The sequence below is a fragment of the Protopterus annectens genome, chromosome 2.part0 (genome assembly GCF_019279795.1).
Source record: "Protopterus annectens isolate FY-2018-M chromosome 2.part0, PAN1.0, whole genome shotgun sequence".
In the NCBI taxonomy this organism is placed as follows: Eukaryota; Metazoa; Chordata; order Ceratodontiformes; family Protopteridae; genus Protopterus; species Protopterus annectens.
Genome location: NC_056728.1, coordinates 1,274,661,636 through 1,274,683,882, shown reverse-complemented (window position 1 = coordinate 1,274,683,882; position 22,247 = coordinate 1,274,661,636). Strand labels below are relative to the sequence as shown.

Sequence of the window (22,247 nt, the reverse complement as noted above, 5' to 3'; positions counted from 1 at the left end):
CGGGGTAATGAAATAACAATGAGACACTGGTGCTTTTCCACCTAATAAAAGGGTTCCCCTTCACAAGATCGAATGGATGGAAGCTCGAAATTCATAATCTCGAGATCAGAATCTCAACTTCCATTCATTTGAAATTGTGAATGGGAGCCTTAGGTTTTAAAAAAAATAAAAAAAGTTAACTTACCTTATTGCAGCGGGTCAGGTCCCCCTGTACCCTAGCAGTTTAAATGCGAATGTCCCGTGACTGCACTATAGCAGAGGAATGGAAAATCTTCTGTTTTGCGCTTACACATATAGCGCGGAATGGGAGATTTCCCTTTCCTTCACTATAGTGTGATCTCGGAGTAGGTATATTTAAGTAGGGAGGGTGGGGGGTGCAGGGGGGGTGAAGCCCCCCTGCGAAAACATTTGAAAGGTGTTATTTTTTTTTTTGTCCCTTTCATATGTTCGAGTTTCTCTAAATTCGAGATTCTGGTTTTGAGTTTATGACTTTTGAGTTTAGAGAAATTCAATCATATGAAGGGGAACCAATAAAAGAGAGGAATTTAAGGAATGGGTAGTGGAAATTATTCAGGAGTTATTAGAGAAGATGGAAATTATTTCTGAAAATGTAGCTAGTGGAGTTTTAAAATAGGGTAGAAATAAGAGTGAGATATGGTTAACTAGTAACAAGAATTACTTAGAAGGATTGACAATTGTCAACCTATTGCAGAATAGGAGGAATCTCACAGTACAAGAGGAACAACAACTGCAGAATGCTAAAGAGAAAATAGGGGGTTATCTCAATAATATGCAAGAGTTTAGAAAGATTGCTCTTAAGTAAATATAACTCCAGATCACAAAAACATTTAGCACAACTCAAGCAACAAAGCAGAAAGGGTTGTCACCAAGCTTTGGGAGCCTATAACAAGAAAGATAACAAGAGATCCTATAGAGCAGTAGTGTCCAACCTGCGGCCCTCAGAGCTCTTCCATGCGGCCCGCGACCCTTAAGTTTAAATTTTACTTTTTTTCCGTGTGTTTTCACGTCCGCGTCTCTCAGCTGTTGTGCGCATGCGCCACATTACTTTTTCCCCGTTGTTTTTTTATGCCAGCGTCTTTATGCTGGTGTGCGCATGCGCCAAAACACTGTCCTGCCGTTTTTTTCCGTTGGTAGATTCATTTGCGGTACACAGCTGAGGGAAGAGGATTGAGGTCGAGGCAAAGAAAGAATTGAGAGCGAGGGGGATTTATTACTGACTACACTACACATCTCCTGCAGTAACAGGTAAGTCGTTAGAATTGAATTTTCTTACACTGAGTTGCAATGCTATGTACTAGCTCTGATGTGAGACCTGATTTTAGCACAAGTACAATTTTGTCATTCCGCATTTTATGCCCTTGTCATTTAAACATTTGTTTGCTGCTTTTTGTACATCTTATTTTGTTTATTTTTAAAGGTTCTGTAATGAGATTGCTTGCAGTTTTTAAAGTAATGCTCACATTACCGACAACATTGCAATCAAAATTTTTATCCTGAGAAGGGGTTGTTGCTTATTAAAATGAGTTTGGGAAATTAGATGTGAATGAATTACTGAGTAGAGGTTTGCATTGACAGTTATCTGTACTTGGGACTGCTTAGAAATGTTTGAATGGCACGCGCTCGTTCTTTACATTTTGGGATAGGTCATTTAGTGCAGAAGGATTGACAGTAGGAAGATAATGTTTGAAAAGGGAGTTATCTAGCAGTTCCAGATATGTTTTTAAAGTGTATTTGTATCACTTTTAATTGATTTTTCTTAAGTTAATTTTGTACATGAATGGATTATCTTAGCGAATGTGTTCATTTTCCATGAATACAGTTTGCAATGTTCTAAACCAGATGGATTGCAATTGTCAAGAGAATATTTCTCTATCTGCTCGCTGATTTTAAACTTCCATGTTTTCCTCTTTCTTTACCCTTTCCACCCAAAGTGCCCAAGTATGGACAATTATGATGAATACACTGAATGAAATGAAATGTAAACTTTGTGCAGACTGCGGCAGTGGCCAAAAGTGTACTTTAATATTTCAGTCTTTTATGCCATATGATTTTAATTAAAATAAAATTTCAGATCTGATGCTTGATAGTGTTAGATTATTGTTATTCTTTGATGTAAACATCTTATTTAGTCAGCGGGATTAAAGCCTTTGGTAATGATCATGTCAAGCAAACTCAGTGCATTCAATGTTTCAGTTTTGTACTTTTGGGTCCTTTTTGTTTGGCTCGGAGTGCTTATACATGCAGCAGATTTGGTGCAAAGTTCCAAAATATAAATAACGGTTTGAACATTGAAATATTGTAGTTAGTAAAGTTTGTCACATTAAATAAACTGCATAAAAGTTGACATGTAAGGGAGTTTCTCTGTTAAAATGATTTACTGCACACCCCCACCCCCATCATCATATAATGTTATGTGAAGGTAGATACTGAAAATACTGCAAATTTCAACTTCTTGATTTTTTTTTTTTTTGTCATTAAAGTATACCTGGACTGTTAAAATGTCAATGTGTTGTTTTGGTAGATAATTATTTTCATAAATCTCAGGAAACTTCTAGTATAGCTTGTTTTTTTTAATGGAAAAGGGATGCCTCTGCATTTTAATGGACATTATATATTTTAGTATTTCAGTGGTCATACTTTTTCCAACTTACAGCTCTGCTCTTGCAAAGCAGTGACTCTATGTCTCATGATTGAACCCCAGAGCCTCTAGCCATGAGACTGGTTGCAGTTGTTGATTGTTAATTGGTTACACTGATTAGGAAAGTTTTGATTGTTGGCTGGTCAATGTGGTTCAGCTGCTATATTTTTTGCCTTGTTTACTACAGCAACTCCAGGTCAGTGCATCTGGATCATGGAGGGTGAAGTAAGTACTAACATGTCTTAGAAGAGAAGATATTTTTTCAGGTGATTGTCTTCATGTGAGAGTTATGATCAGCACAGCATGCAGGAAGCTGCAGAACTCCCTTGGTACAATTAATACATGTGTTTTTACTCTTGTTATTGGGTGGGTAGGTGTAGCTTGGAGAGAAACTCTTTACTGTTTGTATGTGCAGCTTGGGGAGAAGCACTTTACATAAATTAGTGCTAATCAGAAAAAAAATATGCAGGTAGAATAAACAGCATAACTTTTGCTGGAATGTTTCCATCACAACCATGAGTCACCCGATTAAACCACAATACCCAGACAGGCTGTAAAAGCAATTGCTAAGGTACTATCACTTACAAATAACATACTAAGACCAAAATGGTTGAATTGTGTCCCTGTGAAAGGTGGGTCTGCAGTGGGGCCACTGCAAAGCCCTAAACTCATGAGAGCAACACAAAAGATCTAGTATACTTTTGCAAACATACAAGAGGTGGAAATGCACACCATAAAAGCACCAAACATACAGCATATATATGTGGGCTCTGCAGTGCGGATACTTTCTAAAAGTTGCCATTTACAGATGGTACCAATGCAGGAAGAGGAGTTAAAAGTCTGTCTTGGTCATCTTTCATTTAAGATCCCACCTCCCTTATGCGGATTGCTCCTTGGTGAAAGGGAATAGTTCAAGTAATTACATTTCCCATTACTCAATGGTGTTGCAAACTTGAAGTTATAATAGGAAAGGGACATGGATTTGTGTGTGTGTGTGTGTGTGTGTGTGTGTGTGTGTGTGTGTGTGTGTGTGTTTAAACATGAGATTTGGGGAGAGTGCTTCTCTGGGGGGCTATTAAGTTGAAGATGGGGCTAATTTTTTTTCTGATCCTAGCCACTGACTGAAAGAAGGTTGTATAAATTCTACCTTGAAATTGTCATAAGTGTCATAAAGCCTGCCTGTGCACTGACCGAGGGTCATAGGATTGGTAAGAAGTACTAGTATAGTTAGAAATATGCAAATAGTTTTAGTGATTTTTGGGTGATGTAGACAACTAGTTAAATTTTGAATTAGGATTAAATAGTGTCCCTAGAATTCAGAAAGACCCTCTTGTTGTGAGGCAACAATGCTATATGTTTTGTCACTGTGCCACCGAGCTGGCTTGTAAATGAGGGAGCACGATCTATCATGCTTCTTAACAGGCCTATGAGATGTGTGGAATACCTGTCCGTGCAGACACCAAGGTATATGTAGCTTCTTAAATACAAGCTAGATAGATGATGGACCTTTTGATGACCAACTTGGGGACACAGCGGGGTTATCTCAGGCATCTGCCACAAGGATACTGCACCAGTTCCTTGATGCCATGCTGCAGCATGTTGGGGAGTATGGTTATGTTGTTTCCACATGCTACAGAGGAGAAAGCCACCAGCATGAGGGCTTTCTGTGAGACTGCTCATTTCTCTCCTTATTTGGTCGCACCAGCTTTCATTATTAGCTTTCAGCAGCTTGAGTCTGGCTGGATGTGTGTGACCTTTTTTTTTTTTTTTGCTCTTCAGTTTGTGTGAGAGACCTTTTTTTTGGTCCTCACTTGCCGTCTGGCCCCCAGGCCATTTCTGTTGACTCAATGCGGCCCTTACAACTGAAAAAGTTGGACGCCCCTGCTATAGAGGTAATAAAACTATTTTGGAAATTTTATGAAAGTCTGTAAAAAGCAATCAAATATGGAAATCAAGAAAAGGTACAAATGGAAATGTTTATGGAAGAATTAAATACACCACGATTAGAGGTAGATGAGGTTCAATTACTACCAGTTAGGATACGAGGAGATGAGACAAAAACTGTGATGTACTGATGTATTACGAATCCACAGTATATTAATCAGGAATAGATGGTATTCCTGTGGAAGTTTGGAAGCTAGGAGGGAAACAGATAGCATTTTAAGAGGATGAGAAGCACCAATATCTTGGAAGAAAATGGTGGTTGGCTGTAACACCTAAAGAGGGTAAAGAACCATCAGATCCAGCGTCATACAGGCCCATTTCAATCCTAAACCATAATTATAAAGAGTTTATGTCTATAATGGCTAAAAGAATGGCAAAGGTGATGCCAAAATTGATAGATATTGATCAATGTGGTTTTGTGGAGGGGAGCAAATATTTGACAACATTAACAGAACAATGATGATCCAGAGGGAAACAGAATGTAAGAATAAGCCACTGTTGTTGGTGGGTCTTGATGCAGAGAAATCATTTGACAAAGTAAGCTGTGAGTTTATGTAAGCATTTGCATCCCCTGAAAAAAATATAAGGTTGATTAGGATGATGTATGAGGGATTAGACACAAATTAAAGTGGGTGGGTTCCTCTCTGACACTAAATCAGGCAGGGGAGCTCTCTTTCCCCTTTGTTATTTGCATTATATATAGAACCATTGGCAAAGAAAATAAGGCACTCAGAAATTCAAAGGGTATAATAGTCAAGAAAAGCTGGCTCTATTTACAGATATTATTGTATACCTGATAAAACCTGAAGAGGATATTTCAGTGTTGTGGAACATTTTGAGGCAGTTTCAAATCTTTTTGGGATAGAAAATTAATGAAGCTAACAAAAGGCAATAACTGTAAATTATGCACCCACACACTAATTGTTTCAGCAAATTTATGGGGACATACTATAATGAAATACTTAGGAGAATGGATTAAAAAGGAGTCTGGTGTGGCAACTAAAGATATGTGGAAAGAGACTAAACAATAGATAATACAAAACTGAGACACTGGAAGCTTTGTTATATAAATAGTAAGATGCAAGTTAAAATGTTTTTCATCTCCTTTAGTTTTTTTCACAGGTCATTCATATTTTTATCAACCAGAGGAGAAGTTATGACTAGCAATTAATAAAGAGCTGAAGGATTTTATGTGAGGGGGAAGACTGCAAGAGTCAAGTGGGATAATCCGATTCTTCCAACAAAGCAAGGTAGTTTGGGACTTTCTGATGTGAAGTGGTATTTCTGAGCTATACAGTTAAGGCTCCTACACATAGCACAAGAAGAAATCCATAATTCAAAGTGGAAAACGATGATGATGAAATGGGGGAAGCTCAAGAAACAAGGAGAGACTGGGATTTTGGATGCAGATCCTCAAGAAAAACAATAACCATGCAGAATATTGTATTCGTAAACTAGCAGAAAGTATTCTAAGAACTAAGCCAACATGGGAATCCAGAAAGGAGGTTCTGCCGATAGGGATGGCTGCAATAGGGATACAGAGGATAATAAATTGCAATCCCCTCTTGCCTAGAGAAAACTGGCAAAAAGAACCAAGGTATTTAGACCAAATAATTAGACAGGGAAAGGTAATATAATGGAAATAGGCCAAGAATTCGGACTGCAGGCTACAGATTGCCTTCAGTATCAAAAATTTCTATCAGAGTATAAGCAAAGAGAAAGAATTAGGGAGAATCTTCAGTTAAAGACTAGCACTGGTAGAGTTTTTACTATAATCTAGAACAGAAGCTGCTGTTAAAGAAATAATTAGTGGAGCATATAAAATATTGCACGATACCTATAAGAATCAATCACAGAAAGGATTGGGAAAAAGAGACTCTTTTCATAAAGAAACAGTGGGCTATATATGTATGCCTCCCATATATACAAAAAGTCTACAAGATTAAGGATCTTTGCTTGGAAATATTTACATAGGTGTTTTTACACCCCAACTAGACTCCAAAGAATTTTTCCTCAGGTAGACAGCAAATGTATGAGGTCTGATAAGGAAGAAAGAGGTAATTGGGAACATTTTTCTGGGAGTGTATTGAATTGGCAGACTTTAAAGATTCCCTGCAGCCTACTCTGTTAGAGAGATACTGAGTGAGCAAATTGGTGTAACTAAAGAAATTTTTTTTTAATGATACGAAATCAGAATTGCCTAGACATAGTAAGGCCTTACTGAGTCTAATTATGATGGCTAACAAAAATGTAATTACTAGAAAATGGAAATCAAAAGTCTAAACCAACTGTAGTAAAAGTAGTGAATACAGTAAGAGATAAAACAACTGGAATTGGGATCTTTAGAAAAAGGTAGGAGCAAAGTACATAGAAAAAATGGGAATTGTGGGAACAATCCATGCAGAAGAGAGTGAGTTTTAAAGGAAGTCAGGATATGAATGAGCTATGTAATGTTTGAAAGACAATGACTGGCTAGATTACAAGTGATGTATGTTTGGAACTAAAATTATGTCAACATGGTTTGTGATGTATAATGCGTGCAACTAAAATTATATCAATTTTTTTTTATTTATATATGTATGATTAATTACATATGACACAGGCAAATATTTTATGAATTAAAAAGGATTCTGTTAAGGATATGTTGGAAGATACTAAACAGATAATACAAAAAGGAGAAGTTAGAAACTCTTGATACTGGTTATAGATAGTAAGATACAAGCAGTGAACATGTTTCTAGTCCCTTAGTTTTATATGCAGATCAGGATAATTATTATTACGCATATGAGAAGCTATGGATAAGAGATTTGATGGAATTTTACTTGGGAGGGTAAGTGGGCATGAATTAAGTGGGTTAAGTTGATTATCCTCACACAAAAATGGTGGTTTGGGATTAACTGATTTGAAGTGATATGCAGTTAATGTTAATATGCAGTTAATGTTAATATGCATAATCAAGCAGAAGGTTATACATCAGAGTGGAAAGTGATGACGAAGTGGGAAGGTAGAGTCTGAAAAACAGAGAGAGAGAGAAGGATTTTGGATGCAAGTCCTTAAGAAGCAAAACAGACCTACATAACATTTATGCGAAGAAAGCAAAACTAATTAAAAAAACAGCACAAAAGACATTTTAACTCCTAACCTCCAGTACAGTCCTTTTGGGCATGCACCGTTAACTCCCAGTGGGTGTGTCTTGAGACTTTAAAGCAATGAAGTTATCACCTTGCAGTTCAAACAAATATTTATATCTCTGGAACTACAAGTGTTACTAGAAAACTTCAAATGGCAAACTATTCATGATGAATCAAATATTTATATTAGTGGCTTTCATTCAGTTGGATGCTTTAAACTGGATTTTAAAAGCCAAAATGAAAGAGTGAATATTAATTTTTGTAATGTTGCATAAACAGCTTATGATAACTCAGTAACCATTCAATCAAGACACACTGCCAGCAAGATTTTCTTCATACAGCTGTGAGCTTTCATACGAGGCTATGCAGTTCTGTCTCTGTTAACAATGTTGAGATACTTGGAGAAATATGAAAATTACAATACAAATCAACAGTATACAAATATTCAATATCTCTTTAGCTGCAAAAACAGATGTCAAATATCAAAACCGTTTACCAGCATGTATGCTTTAAGATGAAATTTTCTAATACCTTATATATGTAGCATGGTTTTGGAATTATTAATGCAAATATGAACAAGCAATGTTTGACACCTAGAGGCGTCAGTAGGAGTTAACTGCAGACACACCTGGAGACGCACTCAGCTGTAATGAGTCAAGAAATACAGGTAAAGGCATCCAAATATGGATGATTTCACAAAACAAGAAAGTAGGAAAACCAATGTGAAAAGTAGAAACTAGGATCAGTAATGGATATATTAATGAAACACAAACTAAGGTTATAGATTACATGCAAAGTGAAGGATTTAGTCTAAATAAATCTAACAGATGTTATAGCATAGTGGAACAATGAGTCCCCAAACTAGGGAAAATAGGATGAACAGAAGGCATCTGAAGACTTGCCACATGATGATGCTCTGGAGCATTTAGTACAAAACCAGTACAAAAGTTCAGTTGGAGTTGCACAGTAAGGGAAGGAGCAGGAAACGTGGCAGCTCTGACATGGGCAATGTTGTGCACTGAGGAGTCAATGAGGTCCCATATTAAGAGGCAGCAGATAACGCAGGATGCAGCTAAAGAAGGTAAGTTACAGGAAGATGTTCTTGAAATTTCTCTAGAATGCCCCCAGGAAAGAGAGCAAAGAATGTGCTCTTAGTTTACAAGAAAATGATCTAAGGTAAGAGTTGCTTGACTTAATATTCATAGGTTCATAGGTTCATACTAGGCTATCTGCCCAAGGGCATTTATAAGCCTAGCCCAGGGTTTTGTGGCTTTCGCCACCCCTTTAGTTTGAAGGAAACTATGCCCATTATTTTGCTGTGCCTCTGTCAAGCAGTGACACTGAGGTAACCCCTGGGGTATATCTGCGATCTCCCATCCATTGGTCAAGATTTCTCTTGAACAAGGCCAGCGAGGTGCTCTGCCTCACATGTACCGGGATTTTGTTCCACAGCATAGGGAGTCTCTGGGTGATGAATCTGTCTCTCCAGCATGTCCTATTAATAACCGTGTCAAGGTTTAAGTCTCCCGCCCTTGTAGTTCAGAGGGATCTAGATTTTTTGAGGTGAAGCATGTTCATCAATTCTGGGTTGGACATGGCCTTGTATGTCAGGCACAGGTCACCTCTGAGCAAGCGGTAAGCGACTGAATAGAGCTGGAGTTCTTTCAGTCGGGCAGCATAAGACATATTTTTGAGACCCTTTATCCTTTTGGTGAGGAACTTTTGGGGCCTTTCCAGCTGCTGCAGGTGTCGGGTCAGATACATTCCGAATGGGGCATTGTACTCAATCATTGGTCTGATGAGTGATGAGTACAGGGGGACGATGACCTCCCTTGATCTAGATGTGAATCCCTTCATGATCAGGTGGGCAATGTAGAAGGTCTTCCTAACTACTTTAGCAATGTGAGTGTCAAACGAAAGGTTACTGTCAACCTGGGTCGCCAGATCCCTGATAACCTCTTCTGTGCTCAGTGGATTGCCACCTATATGGTAGCTAGGGGTAACCTTGTTTTTCCCGAAGGGTATGACTATGCATTTCATGGCGTTTAACTTTAGGCCATGGCTCTGGCACCAGTTATTCATTTCTATGAGACCCTTCTGAAGGATATCTGTGTCAGATGTGTTCTCGACTATGGCACCCAGTTTGCAGTCATCTGCAAATTTTGTCAGCCATAACCCTCCTGTGTTTGCTTGTACTTCTGAAAAGTAGATGCCGAACAAGAGTGGGCCCAGGACTGAGCCCTGTGGGACACCACTTGTGACAGGCTTTGAGTCTGACATGGTGCCAGCAACTCTGACCCTGTGGGTTCTGTCACTTAGCCAGTTTGCAACCCATCTTGTGATGTATGGGTTTACATTTAAGCTGATGAGTTTTTCAATGATACCTGAGTGGGGTATTGTGTCGAAAGCCTTTGCCAGGTCGAGGTAGGCTGTGTGGACTGCCTTTCCCTCATCAATGGCCTTGGTGACTGTTTCGAAAAAGTCAACCAAGTTTAAAAGGCATGATCTGCCTTTGACAAAGCCAAATTGGGTTGGATCCAAAGTCTGCAAGTTCCCTATGTCTTTATTTATGAGTTCCATTATGATCCTCTCCATAGCTTTGCAGATCAGGCTTGTCAAGCTGATGGGACGGTAATTTCCAGGGTCGGTGGAGGCACCGCCTTTGTGAAGTGGGACCACGGTTGCCATGCGCCACTCCTTGGGTACGTATCCTGAGGTGAGGCTAAGATTAAACAGCTGTCCTAACTGTGGGTTTAATTCCTCATTGAGTTTGTGGAGCACACAGCCGGGGACACCATCTGGTCCCATGGATGCTGTATTTTTCGCCTTGGAGAGAGCAGTTCTCACCTGAGCGTTAGAGATGTTTGGGGGGCTACAATCCTCTGGTATAGATATCTCTCCTTTTGGGGGGGAGAAGTTTGCACTGAACCTGTCAGCCAGTATGTTGGCAATGTCTGTAGGTTCAGTGATTTTTACATCATTTTGAACTAATTCTGAGCATATCTGGGAGTTTCCTCCCAGGTTTCTAACATAGCTAAAGAAGGCCTTATGATTGTCTTTTGAGTCCTTAGCGATTTTTCTCTCAAAATTTGCCTTGGATGATTTTATGAGAGCTCGTAGTTTTTTTACTTATAATGATCAAAGGTGCCTTTTAAGGATTTTGCTCTATCTTGTAGTAGCGTCCTCCTTTTGTTGTAGAGCTTGTTTATGGCTGGGGTCCACCAGACTGGACGCTTGCCTTTGGTACACAGAGTCTTTGTTTTGTTTGGGATTGCCTGATCCATGCAGTCCTGTAGGTGCTGGTAGAAGGCATTTGTAAGTGATTCAGTGGCTTGAGTAATGGTTTCCGCAGGCTCGGGGGCCTTAAAAGAGACCACACTAGTCTTCAGAAGTGTGAAGTCGGCTTTTGAGAAGTTCTTCACTGTGGTCTTTTTTATCTCAGGTGGGGGCGGGATGTGGACCTCCAGTGAGATTAGTTTATGATCTGATCTCACCAGTGAGGGGTATACTTCCGGTGTTTAACATTGTGACCCCATGTTCGTGATGATGAGATCAAGTATGTTTTCACCTCTTGTGGGGATGGTGACTAGTTGTTCCATGGCATTTGAGTTTATGAACTCTAGGAACCTTTGGGCTAGAGTGTTGGGGCTTGAGTACTGATCCCAGTCTATATTTGGGTAGTTGAAGTCACCTAGTATGATGGTGTTTGGAGATACATTTATTCCCTCCAGTGTTTTCAGGAAAGCTATGTGAGGTTCCTGAGTTTGAGAGGGTGGCCGGTAACATGCTACAAATTGCAGAGCAGTCTTGCCTATGGTTAATTGCACCTGGATTGTCTCCGATGCATCGTGCGTTGCCACCACCCTTGAGGTGTGGGTGTCCTTGATGAATATGGACACCCCCCCTCCTTTCTTGGTGGTGTCCGGATTTTGGGGCCGGAACGCATGATATGAGGTAAAACCTGATAGTGCCGGGGTGCTCTCAGGAGTCTTGAACCAGGTTTCAGTCACAGCACAGACATCGATGTTCTCCATACTGAGAAGGGCCTCGAGTGCGTGCATCTTGAGGTTGAGACTTCTGGCATTGAGCAGCATTACCCTTAGTTTTTTTCCCTTTTTTGTGTTCTAGGGTGGTAGGTTTAGAATTTGAGCCTTGCCTAAAAAAGGCACTATGGGGGTGGCAAGAGCCTTTGCCAATATCCGGAAGCCCAGGGGTGACAGGTGCAAGCCGCCCCTTGCGAAGCAGCGTGGCTTGTCCAGCATGTCATCCCAGGCAGACAGACATTGGATCCCCTTTGAATGACACCAGAGTTTAAGCCAATTATTAAAGCTGATCATCTTATCTCTGTATTGTGGCATCATTCTTGGTGAAGGTAGGATACTGCTCAAGGTCAGGGTCATACCTGCCTGGGCTACATAATCAGAGAACTCCTCTATGTCTCTTTTCATGTAGTCCAAGGAGGTACGTCTCAGGTCGTTTACACCAGCGTGGACAATGACTGAGTCGTACTTGTACCTGCTGTTGAGAGACCTGAGTGCTTGCGTTATGTGGCAGATTCTAGCTCCCGACAGGCAGCTTACTGTGACCTTCTCCTTACTCAATCTGGTGAGCGGGACGTCAGTGTGTCTGACTATGGAGTCACCAATGACGAGTGTGTCTGGCATTGTGTTTGGCCTTAAGGGCTGTGACTGTTTGGCACACTGACTATGCGGTCTATGTGTTTCATGTGTTGTGTCCTGAGGTGGCAGTTGTTTGGGTGTCTGCTTTGGTGGCCTCGGCTGTTTTGGTAGATTTTTGATCAGAGCCTCCGAGTATGTCTTTGTGTGTTTATGTGCATGATTTGAAGTAGTGATAGTACTATGTGAGACTGGGTTTGTGGTGTGTGTGGTTACCTTCTCCTCCTGTCTGGTCTTGCCAGTCCTATGTTGAGAGAGCTCAGCCTCCAGTTTGGCTGTATAGTTGCATCTCTTGCATGTATTTGTGTTTTGTGGGAGAAGGAGAGGGTTGTCTGTGTACATGAGACAATTGTAACATTGCCTCAATATTCCCAGGTTCACCAGCTGAGCAGGAGAGGACACTAACAACTGATCCCTCGACATGCTAGAAGGAATAGACAAAAACTTTAAAAAGACTCAGGGGGATGTGGGTGATCGAGAAAGGGGTTTTAGGCTGGTGGGGTACTATGTACAATAAAAGTGCTATACCAAGGTAAAAAAAGTACTTTAGGAGCAAGTGCTAGGCTTTACAGATAGAGAATAGTCTACTAGGAATCAAGTAGAGCTGAACTTTTTAGATATAGAATACGCTGGTTTGATCAGCAGTACAGTTCAAGGAAGGCTGTTTTAAGGGAAAATTTGAAGAGTGGACTTTAGGTAGCCCGAATAGTTTAACCTTTGTTAACCGCCACTGCTCTTGTGTGCTCCTGTGGCAACTCCGCGCTAACGCGCGCTTTAGCGTGCTTTATAGCAGGGGGTTGAAAAGAGCTAGGAATTGACCCAAAATGGCCAATAGACTACTAGTTTCTGGCTTGTACCACTCCGAAATGGACAAATAGGCTGCTCAGTGCTTCCCACTCCCACTGGTAAGCAAAGAAGCTTCCCTTTTCCAAATATGGATATGGAACAGTTTCAGGAACCAAGACAAAGCCCAGGGATCAGCAAACTCTGATACTGGACTATTCTAGTTCAGCAAGGCGGGAAAACAAGAGATATTTTTTTTTTTTTTTTTTTTTTCAAATAGAGAAGAAAAAACAGTCACTAAATGCTTTAAATGCTATGAATCGGCTAGCGCACTTGAGTGTGTAGCCTACAGATACAATTTACAACAATTAGAAACTTTAAAGTGCAAAACAATTTAGACACAGAAAATCACTTGAAATGCAGTAGAAAACAGGCGAAAATGCAGTCGCTAGACAGTAAACAGTAGAAAAGCCACAAAAATATACTTATATCAGGAAAAAGTCACTCTTTTGCTCTCTGCTGCTTGAATCACTCTGCAGGACACCACGAGGAGCTGTGCTGAGTTGATATCAAGCTAAAAAGGCGCGCTTTAGCGTGCTTTATAGCAGGGGGTTGAAAAAAAGCTAGGAATTGACCCAAAATGGCCAATAGACTACTAGTTTCTGGCTTGTACCACTCCGAAATGGACGAATAGGCTGCTCATAGAAACAAAAAAACACAAACTAAAAAAACAAAGGAAAGGGTTTACTCCAAAAAAAACCTGCTTTATAAAACAAATAAGGTTAGCGCTTTCGTGCACATTCAATATGTGAACTTCTTTAGACAAAATACAAATTTCAAACACTTGACTACATTGGAAAACTCCTTCTATGACATCATTACCCCTATGAAAATTTAAAGGCACCATACTAATATAACACATACAGTCTAAGATAAGAAAATATATCACAGTGTATTAGTTTTTTTGGAGTAAACCACTGCCTTTGTTGTTTTTTTTTTATTTAATATTCATGTATAGACATTACAACTGATACAAGGAACAGATTACAGAAAATAAATAAGACCCAAAATGTTAGAAGTCTAAAAAAAACAGATTAACACAGCAATCAAGACTATTAACAGAAACTCGTGATATAGAAGTAAACAGGATATATTATTGTACTGCTAAATTAATAACAAATAAAGTCTTACCACAAAAACAAAGGAATAAGGGAAAGGAAGGGAGGAAATAAAATGCCATAATGGAAACATCGAAGAGAGAAAACTATCAAGCAATTGAGATGAGTATCACTGTCAGAAGCACACAGAAGAGAGAAGAGATTAGCAAAAATACTTACACATATTAGAAGCAATGCCTAGTATCAGAACAAACCACGATTTATCACACACTACTGCAAATAAACTAACGATATCAGCACAGGCAGAAATATGTAGAAGATATGCAGATAAAGGAAATTCACTGATTAACAAAAAAGTTTTATAGAGAACTGGGAAACGAAGCAAAGGGAATAGAGTTCCGGGCTGGCAGGAGACGTGTCCATTGTTTCCACCAAGAGCCAGGAAATCAGTAAGATACGTTATTTTGAGGAGAAAATTAATTTCCTCCATGTTCTTTTAGTTAAAGATAGACCCACAAACAATTTATAGTATATAGAGGCAGGCCACATATTCAAATAATATGCTACATTATTCCTGCTACCATCCATACCATCACAAAAGCATTGTGAAAGGGGCAGATGGTAAGGTCAGCCAGGATGGCCTCTGAATTGCAGATTTTCCTTGAAGAAATGTACAAGTTTTGTCCAGAGGCTATCCTTGTGAACTAACAGCTACTATTATGACAGAAGCTGCAAGGAAAACAGAAGAGGGATTATATACAAACCCCTCCTTGCGTCTATGTAACATGACCTGGAGAGGTGATTAAATGACTTAACAGCTTTCATCACTACCTATAACGCTGATGGAAAACATATTAGGAACATTTTAAACCAGAAATGGGATGTTTCTAGAGTGAATGGAGAATTATATAAGTTACTGGGAAAGGATTCTAAAATTGTATACAAGGCAAGAATTTTAAGGACATGTTGGAATTGAAAAATTCCAAGAAATTAGGATACAACAGAGATGTTAATAAAGGAATTTTTAAATGTGGAACCTGTGTACAGTGTAAACATATTTTAGAAGGTGACAGAATTTATTTAAATATGAAGGAATGGATTAACAGAAATGCCCACTATAAGTGCACTTACAAAAGAGTAGTTTATGTCGCCAAGTGTCAGATATGTGCTGGTTTTATATAGGAAAAACCGAGAGGAAGTTCAGAGAACAAAGTATGAGCACATTTATGACACTGACAAAATGAATAGTAAAAGTGCACTGATTAGGCATGTTACAGATAACCCAGAAAATGTTCTTAAAGTTTGGGTTCTTGACACTATATACCTCGATTAGCGAGGGAGGCCATAGAAATTGAAGCTCAAAGCTCTTAATCTTAAATGGCAGTTGTTAACCACTGCTGACAAATTTCCTGGCCTCAATGAATTCATCTGTACTGACAGTATTTTAAAATTGAAACAATAAGAGCTGTAACAGTTTGAACCTTTATTTATTCCTTTTAAATTTTATCATATTTATTCATATGTATATGGCAAGTGGTACAGTTTTGGTGTGGTGCTGCTTTAAATGTACAGGGTTAAATTAATTGAATTGCTGATGTCATTAACTTATGTTTTACTTAAGGCAGCGTTTTTGTGGAGTGTGTTTTTCTGATGAAGTCCTTGACTACCTCAGACAAATGCACTTGCATATATTTTGTCTTTTATGGTCTATATTAAAGGTCAAGTTTTAAATATTTTCTACTTGCATCTTCGTTTTATTTTTAAAGCTGGTATGTATGTTGCAGTCCAACCTTGGAGCTAGTTGTTTGCTTACAAAAAGTGAAAGTTTAATAATGGCAGCCCAGGACAGTGGGCTACATACATATTGGCTTATAAAGTCCATTGAACAAGTGGGAGAAACAGACACATGTAGGCTCTGTAAAAATGAATTTGAAAACAGTCACACAAGTTGTTGCCGAGTGTGATCCACTCATGGCAGAGGGCCTGTACATTAAAAGGCACAATAATGTGGCAAGACTGTAGCATTGGGGATTGTGCAAACGCTAATATGTAAGGAGTCAAGAAGCATTGGAAACGAACCACAAAGCATTACAGAGAATGACAACGTATACATTAACCACTACCAACAATTCAAAAAATAGATGCAAGAAAAACAGATATAGTAGTCCATGAAAAATAAGACAAAAGCAGAATTTATCACCGAAATTGCTACACCTAAGCATTACTGTGTGTCACATGCAGAGAGACACAAAGTCATAAAATATCCAGATTGGCAGGCAGAAAGAGAGAGTAATGGGGAAGAAAGATATGGAGACATTTCCGATAGTAGTAGGATCAATAGGTCTAACAAAAAAAAGAATCTACGGTCATACTTTGATATGCTACAAATACATACAGCTCTGTATGAATTGCAGAAGACAGTTCTGGGCACATTGTAGGAGCTATGTGAAGAGCACTTTTAGCCAGCATTAAAGACTGAAACTATACTAATTTCATGAACTTTAATTACACCCTGACTTTGGAATGGGGTCCATTTCAGTCATGGTACTGGAAACGAAAAGACTTGGAAAAATTAAGAGAAAACATTATACACAAAGTATTCCAAGAAGTACGCCAGCAAGGGAATGCAGACAGCAGATTTTACAAGTATAGGTAACACCAACTAGGGATATAGAAAATAGGCAAGAGGGAACCAGAATTTACTTAAGAAAATTAGTAAAGGAGCTAATGCACTGGGAGTAAACAACTGGAGAGAAAAGTAAGAGGCAGAGGATGCAAATTATAGACTGCCTCTCTATGAGTGATTGAAAGCAGAGGGTAGGCAAAGAGAAAAGGATAGTGGAGCATTAAGTGAAAGGCCAGTGTAGAACAGAAACAGTTAAAAAGACTGAGATAATTAGTTGGCTGTATAAAATACTGAAATATAAATATAAGAATAAATCACAGGAGGTCAGAAAATTTTGAGAAAACAGAATGGAAGGTCACTTTATAAATGGAAATAAAATTGCTAAGACTCCCAAGCAGGCAACAAAGTCCTGAAGGTTTAGGATTTCTGCATGAAAGCATTTGCATAGTTAAAATTACTCCAAGATGACTACTTCACTGGATTTTCCTCAGGCAGATAGCAATTGCTGGAGGTGTGATAGGGAAGACACGGGTAGCTGGGAGAATGTTTTTTTGGAATTTAACAAGTTGTCACATTTAAAAAATTCTTTGCAGTGTACTTTGTCAGAAATGTTGGGGGGGACAAAAGGAAATTGTTCTTTTGAGCTGGGATATAGGATCTGAATTGTCTATACACAGCAAGACCTTACTAAGTTTTATAACAGTCTACAAAACTGAAATCAAAATCTAAATCCACTCTAACTGAAGCACTAAAGATTTTAAAGGAGATGCAAGAAATGGAGATGGGGTCTTAAGAAAAGATGAGAAAAATTCATAGAAATGGAACTTATGGGAACAATATATGAAAATTAATTATCAGGAGGAAAAGGGGCAAGGTTTAAGTGAAGCCATGAATGAACAATTTATGTAATGCTAGAGTGATTAAAAACAGTTAAAAAGAAAACATGTATACTTCACAACACAATGATAAAAGTTTCTTTTCTAGTAATGTTTGTATACTGATATTACCACTGAAAATATGATGCTTTAATAAAGATGTTAAACTCCACTTCACCAGTTAATACTCATATGCATTGCCACTTCATGCAATGAAGTCATACTTCAGCCTCTTCCATGGTATTACTTACTGCCTAGGCAGCCATTAGTAAAAATGCAATTTAAATCACGCAGAAACACTTAAGAATCTTTTTTTTTTGCACCCAGACACATACAGCTGCACATCTGCAAATTGTTTTGCATCACAGCCTTAAATGGGATAAAATAATATTATTTGTCCAAGTACAAATGTCCTCAAATTATTTTTCACAATGGCAATTCAAGAGACACAGGCAGCTTTACTACACTACTGGAAAATTTAAAGCAGCATGTGCACCTGACATGAGGTTATCCAGTCTCAAATCTCCACTTAATTTCAAATATACTGACCTAGACATTTAAATACCTAAACTAATCTGAAGATACAAATGGTTTTATAAACCAAACTGAGTGAGCATCTTTCTTCATCAGCTTACTTACTGCAATGGTCATTGGTGTGCAAATGGTTAATGGGCATAATCCAAGCCTTTAATAAACAATGACTCAATGTCCAAGTACACACGCACACACCCACCCACACAAGTAATTTTACTCTGAACTAGAAATGCTACTAAATGACTGTGTGCACTGCAACATTTTCTAAAAGGGTGTCATTACACATCAAAAAATTATTATTTTGCTCAAGTAAATTCCACCATCATTTTCTTTGAAAAACACAACTATCAGTTTTGATGGAACATTCCCTATACTGTCATGCAAGTTTCTGTTAAGACAGCTAACATTTTCAAATATATGAAAATTTGTTAAACCTGATTTTATATACAGAATGACTGAAAACACACACACCCTCACTCACTATATACCTGCATTACATGTTGTTGTGTCTTTCGGCTTTTCCCGGTTAGGGGTCGCCACAGCAGAACTCCGGTCCGCTAATGATTAGCAGTAGATCTTTACGTGCAGAGTTGCCAGCCCTGACGCACAACCTTGAACGAAGGTACACCCATTCACACATGTCTCCACACAGAAGACGCTCTAGCTTAGAATCGAACAGGACAACGTCTTACTGTGAGGTGACAACGCTACCGCACCACCACCTTTACATACACAGTAAAAATTCAGAGCTGGCATGCTGAAAGAATCACATTCAAAAGTAGAGTCAGGGCAAGATATGTAGAAGAAAGAAGAGGTTAAATGACCAGAGAGATAGTGGTTGCATTTTCAAAATGCTTGAACTTGAAATGTGCTTATTTCTGATCAGAAAATGGGGTAAGAGGAATCTTCCTTAAGAAAAGAAAGGGAGAGATTCCCATAGTTTGAAACAAAAGAACTGAAGAAAACATGGTCTGTACAGTGAAGCCTAGTTTGGGGGGGGGGGTTGGAGGAAACAACGTGTAGTTGGGGGGGGGGGGTTATAGTAGAGGACATGAGTGGTTAAGATGTTTTAAGGTTGTATGTTGCAGCTCGTCTAAAAAGTCTGGAAAGCTCATAGGGGGAAAGTGTCATTCTTCATGGATTTAAATACTTGAAATTCAAGTAGAAAGTCAACACAGGTAGCCAGTTAGCTTTTTCAATGATTTCAGTGGTGAGTTTCTTGGAGAGAACGATAAAGCTGTAAATGGCATTTCAAATGGACTAAATGGTGGATACATTTATTTTAGAAGCTGCAGCAGTTAGAGGGAGACTATATTCTAAATGAGCCGGTAAGATGCCTTTACCTATGACATTTTTACAGGGCTTGGAGAGAAGGGGGAAATCCAATTCTCTATGGTTTTCCCAGGTGGTGTTTTAGTTGAAGTACCCAAGTTTCTTACCTGCCACAAGCAATCTGGGAGACTTCGCTACCCATCAGTTCCTGCACTTTCCTTGGGTTGATCTCATTATTTGTAGAATCATGCCCCAGCTGTCCAGAAGAACCAGCTCCAAATGTGAAAACACCACCATTCTATTTATAAAAAGAAATGCAACAAATGAATATTGCATAATAAACACAAGTCTATCAAAAGAAGACATCAAACTGCTACCAAAGTAAACAAAACCATCCAGCCAACATTTTCAGCATCATACAATAGAATATTAAACAATGACAAAACAATTGTGCAAATCTAAGAAAAACAATGGCAAAAGTCAGTAAAAGAACTACACATACATGGAAGTTACACCTCATAAAAATAAAGGAGAAAACGACAATATTTTAAAATTCTAAAAAATGGTGATATAAACAGTACAATAAGGATGTAAACTCTGGTAGTATAACTATGCCTTTGAGACAGTCAGCAATAACGGCACAAGCCCTACGTATATTCCAATAAAATGTTCACTAACTAGACAGTCCCATTTCTTATAGCAAAAAAAAAAATCTCTTCAAGACAAAAAAAAAAATCTAAGTATCTTTTTCTTTTTTTTGCTTCTTTAATGTGCGCTCCAGTGCCTGTTTCTGCTGCAACTGCTCCACCTTTCCACACTAAGCACAGCCTCCGCCATCACTTGGGGAATGATCTGCCCACAGAAGGACATACATGCTGCCCAAGCATAGATGTGCTCATCTTCCGTGCCAACTTTTGACACCAGAGCTGCTAGGTGATCTTGGGTCACTGAGCTGTTGTCAAGGCGTTATCCATTTATGTCATTGGGCTGGTTTACAAATTCTTAAATATCTACTGTAAACAAGGATAAAATAATTGCATTTGGGAACATTCAGCTAAGTTAATTTTATAGCTTAGTTTTTCAAATTAAGAGAATTTTGCACCAATGAGTAGTTGCAAACATTTATTCAAGTAAGACTGTACCTCAAAACTCCATCTTATATGCATAAAGTACAAGAAAAACCGAGCCAAGCTAGAGTTTTCACTGTGTGTACCTTAAATCTCTTGTAAGAGAGGTCCATGGGATAAATGCAAATGGCCCCTTAAGGATATCAAGTGTTTCAGCAATAAACCACTGAGTGCAATGATATTTATGAGGAATTTGTCTTGTAAAAGGGCACAAACATCACTAACCTTTCTTTCAGCAAAGAAAAAGTAAAAAGTCATGGACAGTCAAGTCTTTGTGCACACATTCAGGCCAAACATTCCACTTATGCTGGGCTGACAAGGTTATTAGAAGGCTGAAACATGCATGCTCATGGCTAGTGGGATTTGGCTTTGTTGACCTGAATGTATCCACAAAGACAAGAAAAAATTCATGGGTATTCAAAAGCCATATTGCTGAAACACAATGTCCTCAAGGGGTCATCTGCATATATCCCATGGGCCTCTATTACAGGAGTTTAAGGTATCACACCGTGAAAACTCTAGCTTGGTTAGGTTTTTCTTGTAGTTTTTACTAATTGGTTTGTCTTTGTGACCTTTTACTTTTTGCTTTGTATCTTATATGCATGTCTACTGTGCAAAGTGGAACACTGACAGTTACAGAACAAAGTAAGCTTCATTCCATTCATATGCACATTTCACTATGCCTTTTCAAAATCTAAGCAATAAAGCAACTCCCACTAGATGCACACATATATCATGCTAGTTTACAACAAAACAGATCAAAAGCTGTGTGCAAAAAGACAATTCCCAGGGTTGGGGAATATGCCCTTTCTCCAAGGAGTGTGTGACCTCAGAGCTGGAATAAATCATTAAGTAGAATGGTGTGTGTGCACGTCTAGGGGGTGCACCCCCTGCAAAAACACTTACCTGCATGCTCAGAGAACTACCCTTGGAGCATGCACAGACGTATGTCAAAGTTTGCTGACACAAGTGTATCAACATTACTGATGTCTGAGTGGCAGCTCTTCAACAATTGCTATTATACCTATACATTTATATGCTTTCTATATGACTGGTCATTTGTGGCTACACTGATGTAGTAATTTAAAGAATGCCACTAGTACATAAATGCAGCAGTTGAACTGTGTGGCTGCCATGATGACAGATAATGTGCTGATAAGGCTGATGAGAATCCAGTTTAATCTCTGGGTGGTGCAAGGGCTCATTTCTTGTATTTTTGTTTCGGTTTCTTTGGCAACTCGGGTGTTGATGAATTCTAGTGTGTCACCCAAAACATCGTAGTGTGTCATCTTTGACATGCGTGTCATAGGTTCGCCATCACTGGCTTAAACACAGAGCTTGTATGGAGGCTTGAGCAGTTTCAGGGTAAGATGACCACTAGCCTCATGTAAAAGAACATTTTTGCTGCTATGCACAATGACAGCAGAATAAATTCTGTCAGTTTACTACTTTAGTTACTTAAAATACTATGAACACTACAACATTCTCCAAGTTTTCTGCTC

General features: G+C 38.9%; 1 protein-coding gene across 1 annotated transcript in view; it reads right to left on the bottom strand.

The window, feature by feature from the left end:
- HERC3 (HECT and RLD domain containing E3 ubiquitin protein ligase 3) overlaps positions 1–22,247 on the bottom strand; it is a 1,624,372-nt gene that overhangs the window by 1,380,099 nt on the left and 222,026 nt on the right. The window contains exon 7 of the mRNA XM_044060395.1: positions 19,786–19,916. Within this exon, the coding sequence (XP_043916330.1) occupies positions 19,786–19,916 (131 nt within the window). The remainder of the gene's footprint in view (positions 1–19,785; positions 19,917–22,247) is intronic.